General features: G+C 35.3%; 3 protein-coding genes across 4 annotated transcripts; 1 reads left to right on the top strand and 2 right to left on the bottom strand.

Moving 5' to 3' along the window:
- Nucleotides 1-1,334: 1,334 nt before the first annotated feature.
- On the top strand, nt 1,335-7,920 carry LOC110687897 (chaperonin 60 subunit beta 4, chloroplastic-like). Of its 2 annotated transcripts, none has more exons than XM_021864540.1 (14): nt 1,335-1,846; nt 1,968-2,093; nt 2,595-2,732; nt 2,906-3,001; nt 3,122-3,364; nt 3,445-3,679; nt 3,889-4,058; nt 4,382-4,459; nt 4,548-4,619; nt 5,268-5,372; nt 5,678-5,770; nt 5,857-5,949; nt 6,405-6,537; nt 6,643-7,920. In XM_021864540.1, the coding sequence occupies exons 1-14, from the start codon at nt 1,694-1,696 to the stop codon at nt 6,663-6,665; spliced, it is 1,758 nt and encodes a 585-aa protein (XP_021720232.1). In that variant the 5' UTR covers nt 1,335-1,693; the 3' UTR covers nt 6,666-7,920. The 2 variants fall into 2 exon arrangements, with proteins under 2 accessions (XP_021720232.1, XP_021720233.1); XM_021864541.1 differs by having other exon boundaries at nt 1,753-1,846; nt 1,968-2,073.
- Nucleotides 7,921-8,083: 163 nt separating this feature from the next.
- Nucleotides 8,084-12,695, bottom strand: LOC110687899 (26S proteasome non-ATPase regulatory subunit 6 homolog). The gene is made up of 8 exons (XM_021864542.1): nt 12,418-12,695; nt 12,205-12,319; nt 10,178-10,268; nt 9,928-10,073; nt 9,587-9,806; nt 9,379-9,487; nt 8,888-9,056; nt 8,084-8,523 (listed from the first exon to the last, which is right to left on the bottom strand). The coding sequence occupies exons 1-8, from the start codon at nt 12,551-12,553 to the stop codon at nt 8,349-8,351; spliced, it is 1,161 nt and encodes a 386-aa protein (XP_021720234.1). The 5' UTR covers nt 12,554-12,695; the 3' UTR covers nt 8,084-8,348.
- Nucleotides 12,696-13,419: 724 nt separating this feature from the next.
- On the bottom strand, nt 13,420-16,623 carry LOC110687896 (30S ribosomal protein S21, chloroplastic-like). The gene is made up of 2 exons (XM_021864539.1): nt 16,191-16,623; nt 13,420-13,821 (listed from the first exon to the last, which is right to left on the bottom strand). The coding sequence occupies exons 1-2, from the start codon at nt 16,553-16,555 to the stop codon at nt 13,710-13,712; spliced, it is 477 nt and encodes a 158-aa protein (XP_021720231.1). The 5' UTR covers nt 16,556-16,623; the 3' UTR covers nt 13,420-13,709.
- Nucleotides 16,624-17,079: the final 456 nt, after the last annotated feature.

The raw sequence follows: 17,079 nt of genomic DNA, 5'->3' as shown, positions 1-17,079 counted from the left end.
GGACCCGGAATCGGTTGGGTACCCGATTACCTAATATATATATATATATATGTATGTATATATATATATATATATATATATATATATATATATAAACAAATATATGTTAAATGTATCTAGTTAGTAAAATAAAAAAAAATATTATAATAATACCAAACATAAATAAAATAGCTTTATGCATATATAAATATAAGTATTAAACGCTTAAAATGAATTGGATCAAAATATTGTATTAAATTTTAACAATTATGTACATTAGTGGGTACCCGGCGGTTCCAATTCCAATTCTTATATTTTAGGACCCGGTTGAAGTGGTTGTTAGGTTTACAGTTAATTCAAGGCTAAAAACACTTAATAAATTGTGTGGGACAAAACCTAAGTAAAGTGATTACACTAACAATATAATGTAATACAAACAAACACAACCAATGTGTTACAATCAAGTATTAATATCACTAAGAAATTACAGAAATTTCTAATGACAACACTAATGTGAAGTTTAATTACACTTGCCTTAACTCCAAGCCAATCAACCAAGCATGAACATGAGAATTGCAATGTCCCTTGAGACTATGATCTTGATACACTGTCAAAGGCGTATGAATACTTTCCTAAAGGAATTAATTTCCCCCACACGGTGCTTGGGTTGATCCGGAAATTCCCTTTGAGATACAATTGACAGCACTTTCCGTTCTTAGCACAAAGAATCGAAAACCGATGGATGATTCACAACGAAGGCTAAAATCAAGAGGTTTTCCTCAAAATAGTTTGCAAGAAAATTTAGAGAAAAGTGGAGAATTCTTGGGGAGAAGATGAAGATAATAATGTCCTGTGTATCTGTTTCGAAAGAAACTCCTCTATATAAAATAGAATCAACCGTCGTATAAAACCGCAAAACAGCAAGAAGCGCGGGCGCGAGCGAAGAGGCGCGGGCGCGCCACACAGAGGAGCGGGCGCTCCACCAGGAGGAGCGGGCGCTCCTCAAGGAGGAGCGGGCGCTCCTATAGTAGGAGCGGGCGCTCCTCTTCTGGAATCTCAACTTTCTGAATTTCCAGAAAGTTGACGTGATTTTAGCGCGGTTTAGGCGCGGGTCGCGCCGTGCCATGACGCGGGCGCGCCAACCGGAGGCGCGGGCGCGCCTCCAAACTTTTCCAGAATTTCCAGAAACTCATCGCGGTTTATGCGCGGTTTTGTCGCGGGTCGCACCTAGCTGGCGCGAGCGCGATTCTGAAGAGCGAGCACTCCTCCGACACTCTAAATTATCAACAGTGGTTTCAATTCCAATTCTAGATTTAGGACCAGGTTCCAATCAATTTCGAGTCCGGTTCCTAAAATTTTGATCGGGTACCCAGTTTGCTCACCCCTACTAAAATATAGTTTTCGATATGAGAGCGTTTTAAGCACCTGTCATTCTGTCAAAGATAACAATATCTAATAATGGACTCATGTTAACCTTGGATGTTATAACTAAATAAATATACACCGAATAAAGATTCTAAAATAGAGGGAAATTCAAAGAAAATAAACCCAAAAATATATCGACCGTTGGGCCTCCATCTAACCATCTCTCTTCATTATCCACATCTATCTCCATTCATCCAAATAAAACAATCACCCACGAAAACACAAACAACTTTATAACACAAAACTAACCCAATTTTCCTACAAAATTTAATCACTGAGCTTCGATTCAATGGCTTCTATACCAAACCCAGTTTCTCTAATTTATCAAAAAACATTACACAGAACTTGTTACACTAAACCCACTTCAATTAACACCACCATTAAAGCCATGGCTAAAGAGCTCCACTTTAACCATGATGGTTCTGTCACTAAGAAACTTCAGGTCAACCATTTCTTGACATTTTTGGACCATTTCACCTTTATTTTTGAATTTTTAATTGTTGATTTTTTATTTTGTAAGTTTTACATTTATTAAATTTTTAATCTTTTTGTGGCAATTGTAGGCAGGGGTGAATTTGGTGGGAGATTTGTTAGGGGTGACATTGGGTCCAAAGGGAAGAAATGTGATTTTGCCAAATAAATATGGACCTCCCAAGATTGTCAATGATGGTGAGACTGTTCTTAAAGAGGTTATCTACTTTGCTTATACTTTGTACCCATTTTATTTCATCAATTCTGTTATTAAATTAGTATGTTGGGATGATATAAATATTATACTTCCCTGCAACCCTAAATAATCGGCCACATTTATATTTCGGGTTGTCCCCTGTATCAATTGGTCATTTTGTGTAGTACTTGGTATGTTGAAATGTGAACTTATCATAATATCCTTAATAAAAGACGACTAAAGAATTAAGTTATTAATTATGTACACAACATATGTATGGTGGGTACACAAACTATGATGTATTAACTCAATTTCCTTAAAAGTGATTTTGGATCAATGTAGCTTATTTCAATTAATAGTGGAATTTCGTTCATAAGTTCATGTTTAGCAGATTTCAGAAATCTATGCATTTTGTGAAACAGTGCAATTTCTAACAGACTAGACTAGCATTTTTTATATGTGAAGGTGCTACCATTTCATTTTGTATGAAGTTTTCATTTGTAATTAACTGATCATACTTTAGATTGAGTTGGAGGATCCTCTAGAGAATGTTGGAGTAAAGTTGGTGAGACAAGCCGGTGCTAAAACTAATGATCTTGCTGGTGATGGTTCTACAACGTCGATTGTTCTTGCTCGTGGTCTCATTGATGAGGGTGTGAAGGTAATCATATCCCTATCCGAAAGGGTCACTGCTAGGACAATTTGCTTTAATTTCATAATTGCACTTAATTTATTCCTTAGTTAAGGAATAAGGACACCGTTAAACTAAAAGCCTTATTCTTGGTGTTGTTTTCTAGCTTCTTAATTACTTGTACTAATGGTGCAACTCTTAAGGTCATTGCAGCAGGCAGGAATCCTATCCAGATTTCACGTGGGATCGAGAAGACAGCAAAGGCCCTTGTTTCCCAGCTTAAGCTAATATCTAGGGAGGTGAATTACTGTTCTTCTATTGTTTCTCAATGCTTTAGCCTCATGAAAACCTCAAAGAAAGGAAGAAATTTAAGAGTTCATATTCATAGTACTTAAATTAAGTTTGCAAAAATAATGCAGATTGAAGATCATGAAATTGCAGATGTGGCTGCTGTTAGTGCAGGAAATGATTATGAAGTTGGCAATATGATTGCTGAAGCTGTTGCAAAAGTAGGGAGGAAAGGAGTTGTGAGAGTTGAGAAAGGAACATACACAGAAAACAAACTGCAGATTGTAGAAGGGATGCAGTTTGATCGTGGGTACTTGTCTCCTTATTTTGTCACAGATCGACGAAAAATGACTGTAGAGTATGATAACTGCAAGGTAGGTTTTATACATCAATGATCTGTTTTCTATGATCTTCTTCTGAGGAGTGATCAAAGGATTAATTGTTCACCTGGCAGGTTCTTTTGGTGGACAAAAAGATCACTCATCCGAAGGAGGTGTTCAAAATGTTAGAAAATGCAGTTCAGGGAGATTTTCCAATTTTGATTGTTGCAGAGGGCATAGAGCAGGAAGCTCTGGCGCCAATAATCAGGAACAAACTGAAGGGTGCTCTGAAGGCTGTTGCTATCAAGGCTCCAGCCTTTGGAGAACGTAAAAGTCATTGCTTGGATGACATTGCTATATTGACAAGAGGTAGTTCCTTAACTGTTCATAAGAGTTACATTTATGCTTCCCTAAAGCAGCCATGATCCAATTTAAGCTTGACCACATTGTTATAGCTTATGTTGCTCGGACTCATCATATCTCCTCACGTACCTTTGTCACGTCCTCAAATACCAAAATGGGTGTACACTTTGTATCTTTTTAAAAGTGTGCTCTTTATGTTCTCATGCACTGTGCAGGAACTGTGATCAGAGATGATATAGGCCTCAAACTAGAAAAGGCGGGAATAGATGTATTAGGAACTGCTACTAAAGTGATCATAACCAACAAATCTACTTTAATTGTTACTGATGGAAGTACAAGGCAAGCTGTTGAGAAGAGAGTTTCTGAAATCAAAGCATATGCTGAGGTAACGCATCAAGTTCTTCACAGATATGGCCTATCATATGAACTATAGAACTTTGATATGTCAGTATTGATCTAAATACTGTTTAAAATATCAATGGCATCAGTGCTGTGGAGTGTGGAATATCGAAGAAATATGAACAGGTGTATTATTCTAGTTCCTAGGAAATACCTTTTTTAGGCATTATAATGTTCTGTTTGATTTTGAAGGTTTGAGCTTGTAAGATAATATCTGGCTAGATATGTGCAGAGGATATTCGCTGACAGTTTTTGTATGGTTTCCTTGCATGATGCTTAGTTTTTAATATGCTATTGCTCAATCTCCAGAATGTCGAAGAGAACTTTCAACGTAAAATTCTGCATGAGAGAATAGCAAGGTTATCCGGGGGTATTGCTATCATAGAGGTAATTTCATAATTTATCTACAGGAACGGGTACCACGTGTTGCGGACATATTGTGAAAATGAAATGACTATATTGCAGCCTTTTGCAGGTGGGAGCTCAAACACAGATTGAGCTGAAGGATAAACATCTAAGGATTGAAGATGCTTTGAATGCAGCTAAGGTACTGTCATTGATTTATTCAGTTTATATATTTTAACTTCAAGGAGATTATATTAACAATTATTCCCCTTGTCCCTAAATAATACGCCACATTTGATTCATGGTCTTTATAAGGATCTCAGCTAAAATACCAAAACTATCCTTTACTGTCCAAAATTTACTTCATCTTACCAATGTAACTTTTCGTTGGGATTATTAATGTAGAACGTCATTGAGGATATTATGGGTAAGTTCCAATTTAACTTACTAAATTAGCAAGTGACCTATTATTTTGGGACAAACTAAAATCAAAATATGACCTATATTTTAGAATGGAGGAAGCATATGAGCCTATAAAATTGAGTCTAAGCATAGGACAATTCATGAAGAAATCAAAGAAAGGCTCCTATGATCTTTTTTAGGAGCAGTATCAAGGAAAGGTTTTGTTTGACCATTAGAAAAATTGAAATTTGGGCACGTTGTTTATTGCTCTCATAAGTCATAACAATAGCTAACCATTTTACGTGGCTAAATAACAAGAACTGAATCCTTACAATCTGTTATCTACTTATTTCTACTCTTGCTGTCTTGCATCTTGAACATACTTGCTAACAACCCATGTAAATTTTTGTCAACTCTTGTCTCTAATCTCAATAATGACATTTTGCAGGCGGCTATTGAAGAAGGTGTTGTAGTTGGTGGAGGATGTTGTCTCTTACGGCTGTCATTGGAGATTGATAAAATCAAAGAGCAGCTAGATAATGAGGAGCAAAAGGTGATGCAGCACTCCCTTTTGTCTTTCTTTTAAATTATTAAACTTGGAAAATTGCTTAATTATATGCAAAACAAACTCATGATGTCTATAGCCAATGATTATGATCTTGCCTTCTTTGAGTACCCTTAATTATGTTCTTTCTGAGCTGCTTAAATGTTTAAAATGTCATATGTAGCTCAAGGAATGTACTTATGTTTAAACTTCAGAACTTGTCATAACATCAAATGAATGTTCGGGGGTATTCGTGTTCAAATTATTTAGAGCATTCCTTGAGAAATGAGACTGAATTTGAGTTATATCTACAGATTGGAGCGGACATCTTCAGACAGGCTTCGGCCTACCCAATAAAAAAGATCGCAGAAAATGCAGGTGTTAATGGCAGTGTGGTTGTACAAAAGGTCCTGCATACTGTTTTGCTGTTTTCTGCTCTGCTCAAAATGTGTAGGCATATTGCTTAAATTTAACTCTGAAACTATTGTTGCAGGTTCTTGCTAATGATAACTTGAGATTTGGGTACAATGCTGCACGTGACTGTTATCAGGATCTAATGGAAGCTGGGATTATAGATCCTACAAAGGTATATATAAGTTCAAATGTAATTTTTCCTATTACTTACGGAAAATAATTATAGTAATGTGCTTTTTCAACTTGCTTGGATAATGTAGTATGTTCAAAGTATAGCATTCTAGCTCCGTTTTGAATTACTACTTTATTAATAGAAATGTTAAAGGACTATAGAGGCCATCAAGCCAACTATCATTAATACACGAAAAGATTTGACTATTTGAGTACCAAGCTGAAGTATTAATGGAAGAGAAATGCATCAAAACCAAAGAACTCATTGTATTCTTCTTGTTTTCAGACTGTTTGAAGGGCCAAGCCATGCTCTTTTAGTGTTGATCTTATGTAAAAAAAAAATGCACACTTATCACTCCCCTTGCCGTTAACTTCTTCACATCTTGTATTCTTGTTAATACATGCTCTGTTGCAAGTGACAACAATTTTTGACATTTCCCTCACAAATGTGAGCAGGTAGTCAGGTGCTGTTTGGAGAACGCTGCATCTGTTGCAAAAACATTTCTTACATCAGATGCTGTAGCTGTTGACATTGAGGAAAAACAACCATTTCCAAGGAGACCTCCAATGCCACCAATGCCCATGTCAGGTAATTTTGATTTGTAAAATCAAGTGATCACTTCTCCTGCAGCAGTTTAGCAGACACTGAATTCCAGTTGATTTGATGAAACCAATACTACACTTTTTCATTTAGGTGTCGGGCCTCTTGGGATGTAATCGATTTACATACACAGATGTGTCTTTATCATATAGCAGCCAAATTTGATCTTATTTTTTTCCAAGTTAGAAATAGAGATGATCCTCAATCAAATGGAATTTCTTCTCTTACAATCAAGCTTCGGAGTGTATTTGTATTACATGATCATCATGAAGTTAGATGATGGGCTTCTGCAGTGCCAGCTGGTGTCAGAGTTGCTCTAAAAGAATTAAGATTAAGGGCAGTAGCTATTGTATCATTCATTCCAAAATCAAAATATTTTGATGTTTGTACATACACTGATCTATATGTAAATCAATAGCACTGTAGTCTGCAAAGCTTACTACTTATTCCAAAATATAAAGTAATAAACTGATAGAGCATTAGATTGATAATGAATGCATGCATAAATGCAATTTTTACATGTATTTACCGTCTTAATTAGATGATGCCAAAGATTATGGGTTTATGGCAACAAATTTATGCTTTCTTTCTAATGATTTTTATTTATCGCTGACACAATGATGTATTACTCCCTCAATCCCTTTTTGTTTGTACCATGGACCCACTTTATGTGAGAGTTTTTTTGGATCAAATGTTGCAACCAATAAAAAAAAGAGGGAGTATGAGATATTATAGGAAGAATGATGTCCATGTTAAAATATGTATTGAATTAGTTTGCCCCCATGAATGAGAATGCCTCAGCGTAAGGGTCTCATGATCTCATCTATATATGAACGTAGCTGACACATAGTGAGTGAACCACAAACATCTTTGTGTGTAATTCTTCGTTAATGCTTCTTCCATCCATAACAACATGCCCTTCACTGATTATTCTTAATTGAACCGATGATTATATAGTCAATCAAATCTTGTATATAATTTAAGAGTCGTTTTTGCAACACTTAACCACATCACTCCAAAACCCCAACTCTCAATTCTCATGCATTTTTTTTTTTTTTTTTTTTTTTGTGTGTGTTTAATAAAATAACTGCATGCTACAACTCCAAATTAACACTTACCCATCACTTCCTTTACCCAAATAAAAAAAATAAAATAAAAAAAAATCTATACCTTTCACTTACTATTTCTTTTTTTCTTCCCTAAACATACCTATAAGCCGTGCAGTAGCACGGTACATTCTAGTTTTAGAAAATTACAAAGATCAATCTAATTATCAGAATAAATGTCATTCGTGTTTGTAATTTTAAAAGCAACCCAAAAAGCTGAAACAAACAATTATCTTCAAAACTGAAGATTGAAAATTTCCTACAAGTAGAAATTTTTCGCAATGGAGTAGTTTCCTCGAAGCATTTCTCTATTTACTTGCTTCATTGATGTACTTTAGCCAAAAGGGTAAAGGGTTCATCATATATGCTTCAAAAGATTGAACATGTCAATTGTAATCCACAACTTAGATAGATAAAACACAAGGAGCAAGGCCAGTAAGGTTATGCTCATACATATCTAGTTAGGAATCTTAAGATAGCCACAGCACATATTGACGCTTGATCTTCAATTCAGGAAAAAAAAAATGGTTGCAAAAGTACGCGTATACAATAAAATTGATTATAATTTGCAATGGCTAATTTTCTCCAATATAATGCAGAAACATTAAATTGAACGCTTAAATTCCTGACTCATGAAATGGAGAATTTTCTAGCTAAAAGAACAAACTGCAAGCTCCAAATTTCTTACTAAATTTACAGATCGATCACACGAGACAGCTTCTGGATTCTGTTTAGTAAGAAATCTCCTTGCTTGATAGTTGCTTGATAGAGAGCATTTTTCGCATCAGGCCGGTTGGTCTCAAGGACACCAGCTACCTTGTCAATTTTGCAGTGCAGCTTTCCAGCTGCTATAAAGCGAGACAACTCCCTGGAAAACCAAATTTTAGTTCTCAGAAGAGTAAAAATTAGCAAATATGTCTCATCTTACACAAAGGGAACCTAAACAGATGAAGGGGGTAATTGACCAATTTCAACTTTCCGTTGCTTCAGCAATTAAAAAAAAAGGAGGAAGGGCAAATAAAAAAGGCCTCAATCCAGATCCAGCTTTATAAGCTTTTTTTTAATGGTCATCTGATCTTGGTTCTCCATTATAAATATTTTTCAAGGACTGAATACTTTCAGCTATTTAGGGGGCTGATTTAGAATTTCAAATGCCATAAGAAAACACTTTTTTTTCAAGCAGCTCGAAATCAGACATTTTTCCACCACAAAGTATAATTAAGAATACTCACAAGTCAATAAACTCCACTGTCACGCCAAAAGCCTTTGCCATTGCTTCTATGGTTACACTCTTGTAAGATTCCAGAAACTGAGAGTAGACGACAGTCCTGACCTCCCTCATGTAATAGCGGAAGTGTCGATGCAAATAGCGGTCAAACTTTATTTGTTCCGTCAGACCAGCTGCACATCACAAAGAGATAATTGATGACCATTATTACCCATTAATTTGCAGCAGCATCTAAACTGAAAAATTAAATTTCCAGGGAGAGGACAGAGGGATGATGAGCATGCCCACTATTACATTGAGTTACTTTCCAACCCACCCCCTTCCCCCACAATTCCTATCCGCACACCAAAGTCTGCTTACCATGGTAGACTGATAGAGCCAAAACCACAGATAAACTAGCCAAAATGATGGCAAGTACCAAAACACAAGTGAAATATGCAATAAATGAGACATGAAGTGATCACAGTAGGCAAAAAAGTAACTAATCTTACTCACCAAATGCAGAGAAAAACGACTTGTATTGACAATCATAGAGTGAATTCAGGAACTCGGACAAATGAGGAATTTTGCCGATCACAGTTAATATCTCAGGTGCATCCACTACCTGTCACACATGTCCATGAACATTAATACATACCACTATGTCAATAGAAAAACAAATTCAGGGGGCAAATATAAAGACATAAAATTACGATTAAATTACCTTTTGTTTCAAAGAAACTCTATCAAGAGATATGATACTGGTAAGGACAGTGTAGAATATAAAGGTATCATAAGGGAACAGCTCATATGTTGTGAAAGTTGAGATGGAGTCCAAAAATAAGCTTGCTGCTTTCTTGAAATTTCGGGTAGACATGCAATAGAGCCCCTCATACACCTTCAATCGATTTTTTCTTTCCCAATCACCTCCCTCCTCAAACAGGCTGAATTAAGAAATAGATAGAATAAATAAATAAATAAAGAAAAACAAAAATTGATTGAGACATTCAAGAATCTGAAGAGCAATATATTGCAGAGAATTATGATGATTCCATGCAAACTTACTTTTTGGCTTTGTCTATGCTTTTGGAAATCAGATCAAAGTCCATGTCAAACAATCCAACTTGAAGAGTAAAGAACACCAGATCCATTTTCTGCCCAACTGCAACAGTTTTGGTCTCAGTTACCTTGAGCTGCTCCAACGCTTTATCCTAGATATAAATCAGATTAAGAAATGGAATGAAGTAACATTACAAAATAAACAGCCCTAAACCCCTAAAACTTAAGAGGAATGATCTGCTGAAGAGGTCCTTACTTTATCACCAGTTCTTATGTAGAATAAAGACTTTGCCAAATGAGCTTCTCGAACTTCACTTTCGCCCAAGTTTTCTTCAGCATCAGCTATCCTACACAAAGAACAGATAAAAAAAGGTCATAAAGCTGTAAAACTACTTTTCCAGTGAGCTTCATAGTAGTATTTATAAGATGCATAACCATGCAACAGGCAAAGATATTAAACAAACTAAAACCACTACTTACCCTCTAAATAAAAAGTAAACAGAAAATCAAACATTGACTAGTCTAGCATGTAATATGAACATAGTATGATCCCTGGCCAGCGTTAGTAACAGAAAATATAAAAATTATCTTCTTTCTTTATCAAACTAATCAAAAAAGTTAAAAGAGGTAAGATCATATTGATCAGAAATTAAGGAATCTTTCCAATACAATACAAAACAATACAATACATAAACAAATCTACACTCAAACAGCTCAATCCATCAAACTCCAGAGATCACAACAAAATCATGTTATAGGACTTTATCCTTCATACTTTAAGAGAGAGAGGATGTTAATAGGAAGGAATCAAGGACAATTACAATTTTAATTGAATGTTTCAACCAAAAAAATGTTTACCCTTTTACTCATGACTGAAAACAATTTTAAGCTAGTTTCTGGGGACAACACTCAATTGTATGCCTCACTAACACAACCTTTGTAAATGAACAAAGAACCAATATTCTGCACTTGGATGTATCATGTCTGTGCTTTTATTGAACTCAAAAGTAATACAAATACTATGTTTCACACCAGTAGGTAAACAACGGTGTAACTAGGAAAATCTAGAAGGCATGAATCCTCAGATGTCTCTTCATTTCCACCTCTCGAACTTTACCAGATATGATAAAGCCGCATTTTCAGGAATTGGAACGATATCAACGAGCATCATACATCACTGGATCATTGCACTTCATCCAAAACACATGGCAGTGCTTCATTTTTAAAGCCAAATTCTATAACAAATTCACAATTGGGGATTGAAAGAAAGGAATTTACGACTTAATCATCATCTAATTCCTGTTATACATCACAGCAAAATTGTTGAAAATTTAAGTTCTCAATATTAATTGATACACTAAGTACCTATGCAGAATAAAAACAAATGTTTAACCTGCTTCTCCTATCAAAGATAGGCCCTTCCTCAACTAATAGCAGATAAACTGTAACAAATATACCCTTTCCTAGATTCTTTTATTTGCAACATATATCACATAGTCTAGCAGCTTACGTTGGGGAGCTAAAGAAATGGAAAACTAAGTCAAGTAAACTTTAACACATGAAATACTTGTTTGTAATGAATATCAGAGCTAATTATCCATAAAATTCTAACACCTCCCCCCCCCCCCCACAAACACCCTTCCTTCCCCTATTAGGCTATTACAAAGAGACATGCAAATTCAACGTAAGGGTCACCACATATTTGTAGGTAATCAGAGATTCAAAAGCTAAAAACAGTGGAGCTATATGGTAGTAAAAGAAATATGTAAAATTTAACAACCAATATTGAAGATTTGGAGGTCAATATTGATCCACTAAATAGTACAGCAATAGACAACGAGCATGATGGAGCAGGCAGATCTATTTAGACAGTGATAAGCCCCTCTGATGTATAGTACCACATAATGCTACTCTCATTTCACCTCAAGTACCCTTGTCGGATCCTAGACTCTCGGGATAGACACTTCGACATTCCATTTTGGGTCAATTTTAGAAATTTTAATGCGGACAACTTGATTACCCAGGTCAAAGTAACATAGAATTACCCAAATTGATGACCAACACATCAGTAATGGCAACACCCCCGAAGCATATTTTTGTCAACACTAATGGTTTCATTTCACAGACTAGAAGAATTCCAGCTCAATAGAATAAAAACAGCATAGAATAAAACCCTAAAAAATCAAATCAACTTGCATTCAACAATAGTAACTACAAAATTGTACAGAAAAACTCAATTCAACCATCCAACAAACCCTAAATCAAAATTCACATAAGACTCACTTCTCATCAAGCTTCTTAAGCTCATCTTCAATACTTTTCCGCATCGAATCAAGCACCGATTGATCCAACTCCAACACTCCATCACCAGCTAGGGTTTCATAAAGCGAAACCATAACTGCAAAATCAATAAAACACAAAATTAAACACAATTTGATTCTAAAAAAATGACTGAAATGAAGGATTAGGGTTTGAATCGAAAAAAAAACAACTTACAATCAGATTTGATGGAAGATAAGACCTCATCTTTGAGACGAACTTTCTCGATATCCTCAACATCGGGATGAGTAAGGTGGAAGATCTTGTTAGCGAGTTTAAGGTGCTCATTTTGCGAATCTTCTTTAGCTTCCATGGCTTCTTTCTTCGAGTTTCTCTCTCCTCTGTGAGTAAAGAGGTTTTTGTGTTGTTTGCTTGGAGAAGGAGAAACTGTAATTGTAGAGATTAGAGAGTAGAGAGTATGTTTGTATTTCCTGAGAAAACAATGTTACTTTTTCTCTCTCTGGCTAAGAATGAGTTTTGGGCCGGACAGTCGCCTGTTAAAAAGGGCTTGCTTATAGATGGTTTTAAAAACTGACTTGATCCGATAAAAATCCCGGTTTGAGGACACAATAATTTTACACAACTTACCTTTGAAATAGACTTGATCTAATCCAACCTCACCGAACTCAACCCAAGTAACCAAATTGACACATCTACTTGCTCATACAAGTCCTTCTAGTATGAGGCATTATATACAGCAAATTGAGTGTAGTAGTAGGCTGATAGGTTTTTGTTTGAAAGAATCCCGACATTTTTCAATGTACTTTGTAGGAGTCAAAAGTGTTTTCTTCACTTGAATTAGAGAGATCTTGTAACTTCATTGTAGATGAACCCAAATAGATTACTTGTATATTCTTGAAGTGTTAAATTTGGCAAATTACCACTAATAACTTTTATGATGGAGAGAAAAAAAAAATTGTATCATTCGTGTTTTTAGTTAATGGTGAGATTTTGCCTTGGTTGGGTATAGTCATATGCATTAGTCAATTAGCTCGATTAGCAATATTTGAGCAAGTTTGCTAAAACATTGGATCAAATACTTCACCAGATTCGGGGGCTATTTAAAATAAATAAGACATACAAATTGGTACGCATTCCACTAGCTATTTTGCGATTTGTGATTTGTGATCCTGAATCGAAAGCATATTGTACATGTCTAATCAAAGCACATAAATCGAGTGGGCATGACATGTACCACAAACTCTCTTAATACATTCTTGTTCTGATGATCAAGATACATAAGAGTTGCCTCTTTGGATTTGAAACGTGAAATTAGCAACACCAATAATACTAAGTAATTCAAACAAACAGAGATCACATATACTTCTAATATTCATACTATACTGCTCTTTACAGTGTCATAAACTCACAATCCAAAACTCAGGTCAAAATGTATCGAAAAATTTAGCTTTGTATCTCAGTATCTGTCATTGTCAGCATGTCACCTGCTAGCAACTGCATCAGCTTGGTCAATAGGGAAGGTTGCCTTCAGGAAGTTCCCAATTATCATTATCAAAATCATCATCTTCCTTCTTTGGAGTATCAGTATTATTCTGTTTTGTAACTTTTGGCTGAAAACGCCTGTATTAACAAGTATTAAATTGAATTCTACAACAGCCCAGAAATAATATTAAAAATGTCAATTCCAATAAGAAAGCAGCAGAAGATCAAGCTCTCTCAAGTCTCCAACACAAATTAAAAGGTACAAAGCATATCAGAGAAACACAAAGTAGCAGCTGCAAGATGCTATGGAGTATTAACGATTCTGTAAGTAGTATACTGAAGAACCTTTTCATCTGTCAAAGTCGCATAATATGTCAACCAGATTTTAAGTACAGAGGGATTAACACGGAATATCAGTAGAGGAAACTGTAATAACATACAAAACTCACATCACATCATAGGCAAAATGATACTTTTCTGTCCCTAAATAAAAGCCCCGTTTCTGTCAAAACTCTTGTGCCTAAATAAAAGCCTCATTTCCCATTTGGGTAGGGTCAATTATCCATTTACCTCGTTTCTCCGTCAATATTAACCAACAAAACCTCCTTAACCCACTATACATTCTCTCACTTCCCCTAAAACCAATAAATTGTTACAACCACCTCTCTTTCTATTCAACTTTAATCAACAAAACCCCACTACATTCCTATCCTAAAACCGCATGCACAGGAGAAATGTGGCTTATTTAAAAGCAAAAGGAGTAAATAATATAGCACAGTTGCATAAGTAAGCAATACTGCAATAGCAAGCATAAAATTAGGTTGCAGCTTCTCAAGTCTCACAAGGATAATGAATGCTAATTTGTTCCAAAGATTCCATGTAAACAATCTCACATTTGGTAAAAGATCTGTCATATTGGTTGTTAAGTTGCATGACATAATAGACAAGACTCCCAATATTCCGTTCTCTTTTGAATCAAGTATTACATCAAGCAGGGTTAATAGCTCTAATACTCCTTCCGCAGCGTATCAGAATTGGAATCTTAGGACATAAATTTTATACTACGTATAAGATAAAGAGGGAAACAACAATGTTATTAATGAATCTCAGATTCGTTCAGTAGGAAACTACCTAAACAGTGTTAGCTTTGCCCATCAAAGACTTTGCAGTGCATAATTCACAAAATGATATTTGCACAATACAAGAAAGCTTCAGGATCCCCTATAGGTGTTATAATATAACCACAGCTGCAGCAAAATTAACTATAAAATTGTTCATCTCCCGAAAACATTAAGTCCTCAAATACCAAATACACTAAAACTTGGTCAAGATTACTCTGGTGAGTCTAGACTCTGGTCAAAGGAGTAACAGAGTATACCAGAACATCCAAAGGAATGCAGATGTATAAGCATCATGTCTGTCCGAGGAGTAACTTATGTTTTCATTGCGCCTCATATGACTTCTTCTAGATTTCTATTAGTCAATCATATTATTCAATATTCATAGAAACCATGAAACCAAAACCTTCATCTCTAAAAGCCTCAAATTCTAATCCTTCACTATCATTCACATGTTTAAATTTTATAGTAAGTCAATCCGTATTTCAATTTCAGCTCTTTCGTCCGCTTTTCTTCCTCAAGCAAAATATAACTCCATAAACAAAACCTAAATTTGGAGTTAAAATCTTAAAAAAAGACAAATTTCTGTAGTTAACTTATTAGCAAAATCTCAGTCCTATAGTCCATAACTCCATACTTCACAAAGCCACAAAAATTCCTTAAAATGACAAGAACACATAAAGAGGAGAAAAGTCTGCAGCTAAATCTTCAAACTTCCTTCACCAATTTCTCCTGACTCATATAAGAATCATGTTTACAAGTTTGGGACAGAATTCTGTAGCTGGTCGCCAGATGAAACACCATGTAAAGCTCAGTCAAGCTCAATCGAACAACAACAAACTCGATTGGCTTACCTCAATGCTCATCACAAGGCCCAACAACACATTACCCCACCTAAATTCTATTCTTAATTTAAACATGAGTTTCCAATCATTGTAACTCACAAACCACTTCTAATTCTGCTTCAATTTTCATCATTACTGTTATTAATCATGAAATATCTTATACTATCACCAAAAAAAAGTTAAAAAACCATCACAACTTCACAAGTTCACAACCACACCCCACCCCAAGCAAAATTCTTCTCTGAAGGTTTGTTTGATGACTTTGATACTTTGATGATGGAATTTTCACATTTTTACCAAAATTCTAATTTTATAGGGTGAGTTTTGAGTATTGAATACCAAACAAACCAAAATAAAACTCCAAAACCACATACAAAAACAAGAACTATATACAAAATAAAACCCATCAACTCAAACCAAAGAATTAAGCTTTTGGCGGCAAACCCGAGGACCTGAAATCAAATCTCGTCTAGACAATTAATATAAATAAACATTAACCAAAACAAATTTTTAAAAAAAAAAAATCTATATATAAAAACCAAACCTTTTGCTATTCCTCTTAGCAGCTTCACGAGACTTGCGTTTCTTCTTATCATGAGGATTCTCAAACCATCTTCGTCTCTTACACTCTTGAATAACACCAGCTCTAAATACTTCTCTCCTAAACCTACTCAACAGCTTTTCTTCATGCTCGTTTTCTTCGACAACAACCTGCACATTATAAGTACCCATTGATGTTATGAACAACCCATTTCGATTTCTAGGGTTTTCTGGGTTTTTGAGAGAGATTGAAGGGCAATTTAGAGGATATGAAAGGTGGGTTTTTAGGGAAGGAGGGATTTGGATTTTGGTGTTCTGAGTTTGGGGGAAGAATGAGATGAGTTTTGAGAAACTTGAAGTTGCAGCCATGGCGGATTTCTTCACTTTTGATTTTTTTTTTTTTCAAAATTGTCTTTGCAGAGTAATTTGTTGGTACTTTTTTGTGATTTTGTGGGGTTTTGCTGGGGCTTAAGGTACTAGAAAGGTCTGCTTCAAATGAACCAAGAATGTTCCAAGAACTTCTAGTTATAATTTTTTTTTTTTTTTTTTTTTTTTTTTGTAAGGCACGGTGTGAATTTATACTATTTATTAAAAGGGGTTATTAAACAAGTTTAGGTGCCACATGGCACTCTTTTTATTTTTTACTCTATATGTTTAAGTCATGTGGCAACTCCAATCCTTCATTTAAATCCGACTGCCTTAAGTTTAAGCTCTAAGGTGCTAACCACTAAGCTATAATGCAGTAACTCGGGGCATCGTCCGGGCCTATAAACTAGTTAGCTATTGTAATATGTATTACAGAGTATTCTCGTTTTCCGATGTCTCACTAAAGATAATGGTCAAAGTTATGCATTGGATATTGTTAAGAAATCAATTACAAAATACAATCATTT

The sequence above is a fragment of the Chenopodium quinoa genome, unplaced genomic scaffold (assembly GCF_001683475.1).
Source record: "Chenopodium quinoa cultivar QQ74 unplaced genomic scaffold, ASM168347v1, whole genome shotgun sequence".
Classification (NCBI taxonomy): domain Eukaryota; kingdom Viridiplantae; phylum Streptophyta; class Magnoliopsida; order Caryophyllales; family Amaranthaceae; genus Chenopodium; species Chenopodium quinoa.
This window is presented reverse-complemented; position numbering and strand designations above follow the sequence as displayed.

Bases quoted from the DNA above. Each gene is read 5' to 3' on its own strand.
- LOC110687897 (XM_021864540.1), top strand. From the start codon at position 1,694: ATGGCTTCTATACCAAACCCAGTTTCTCTAATTTATCAAAAAACATTA. The intron at 2,733-2,905 runs GTAATCATATCC...GCAACTCTTAAG, and splicing joins TCATTGATGAGGGTGTGAAG to GTCATTGCAGCAGGCAGGAA. The intron at 3,680-3,888 runs GTAGTTCCTTAA...TGCACTGTGCAG, and splicing joins CATTGCTATATTGACAAGAG to GAACTGTGATCAGAGATGAT.
- LOC110687899 (XM_021864542.1), bottom strand. From the start codon at position 12,553: ATGGAAGCTAAAGAAGATTCGCAAAATGAGCACCTTAAACTCGCTAAC. The intron at 10,269-12,204 runs GTGAGTCTTATG...TTCTTTGTGTAG, and splicing joins CTTAAGAAGCTTGATGAGAA to GATAGCTGATGCTGAAGAAA. The intron at 9,807-9,927 runs GTAAGTTTGCAT...TTCTTAATTCAG, and splicing joins AGCATAGACAAAGCCAAAAA to CCTGTTTGAGGAGGGAGGTG.
- LOC110687896 (XM_021864539.1), bottom strand. From the start codon at position 16,555: ATGGCTGCAACTTCAAGTTTCTCAAAACTCATCTCATTCTTCCCCCAA. The intron at 13,822-16,190 runs GTTTGGTTTTTA...TTGTTAATACAG, and splicing joins GCTAAGAGGAATAGCAAAAG to GCGTTTTCAGCCAAAAGTTA.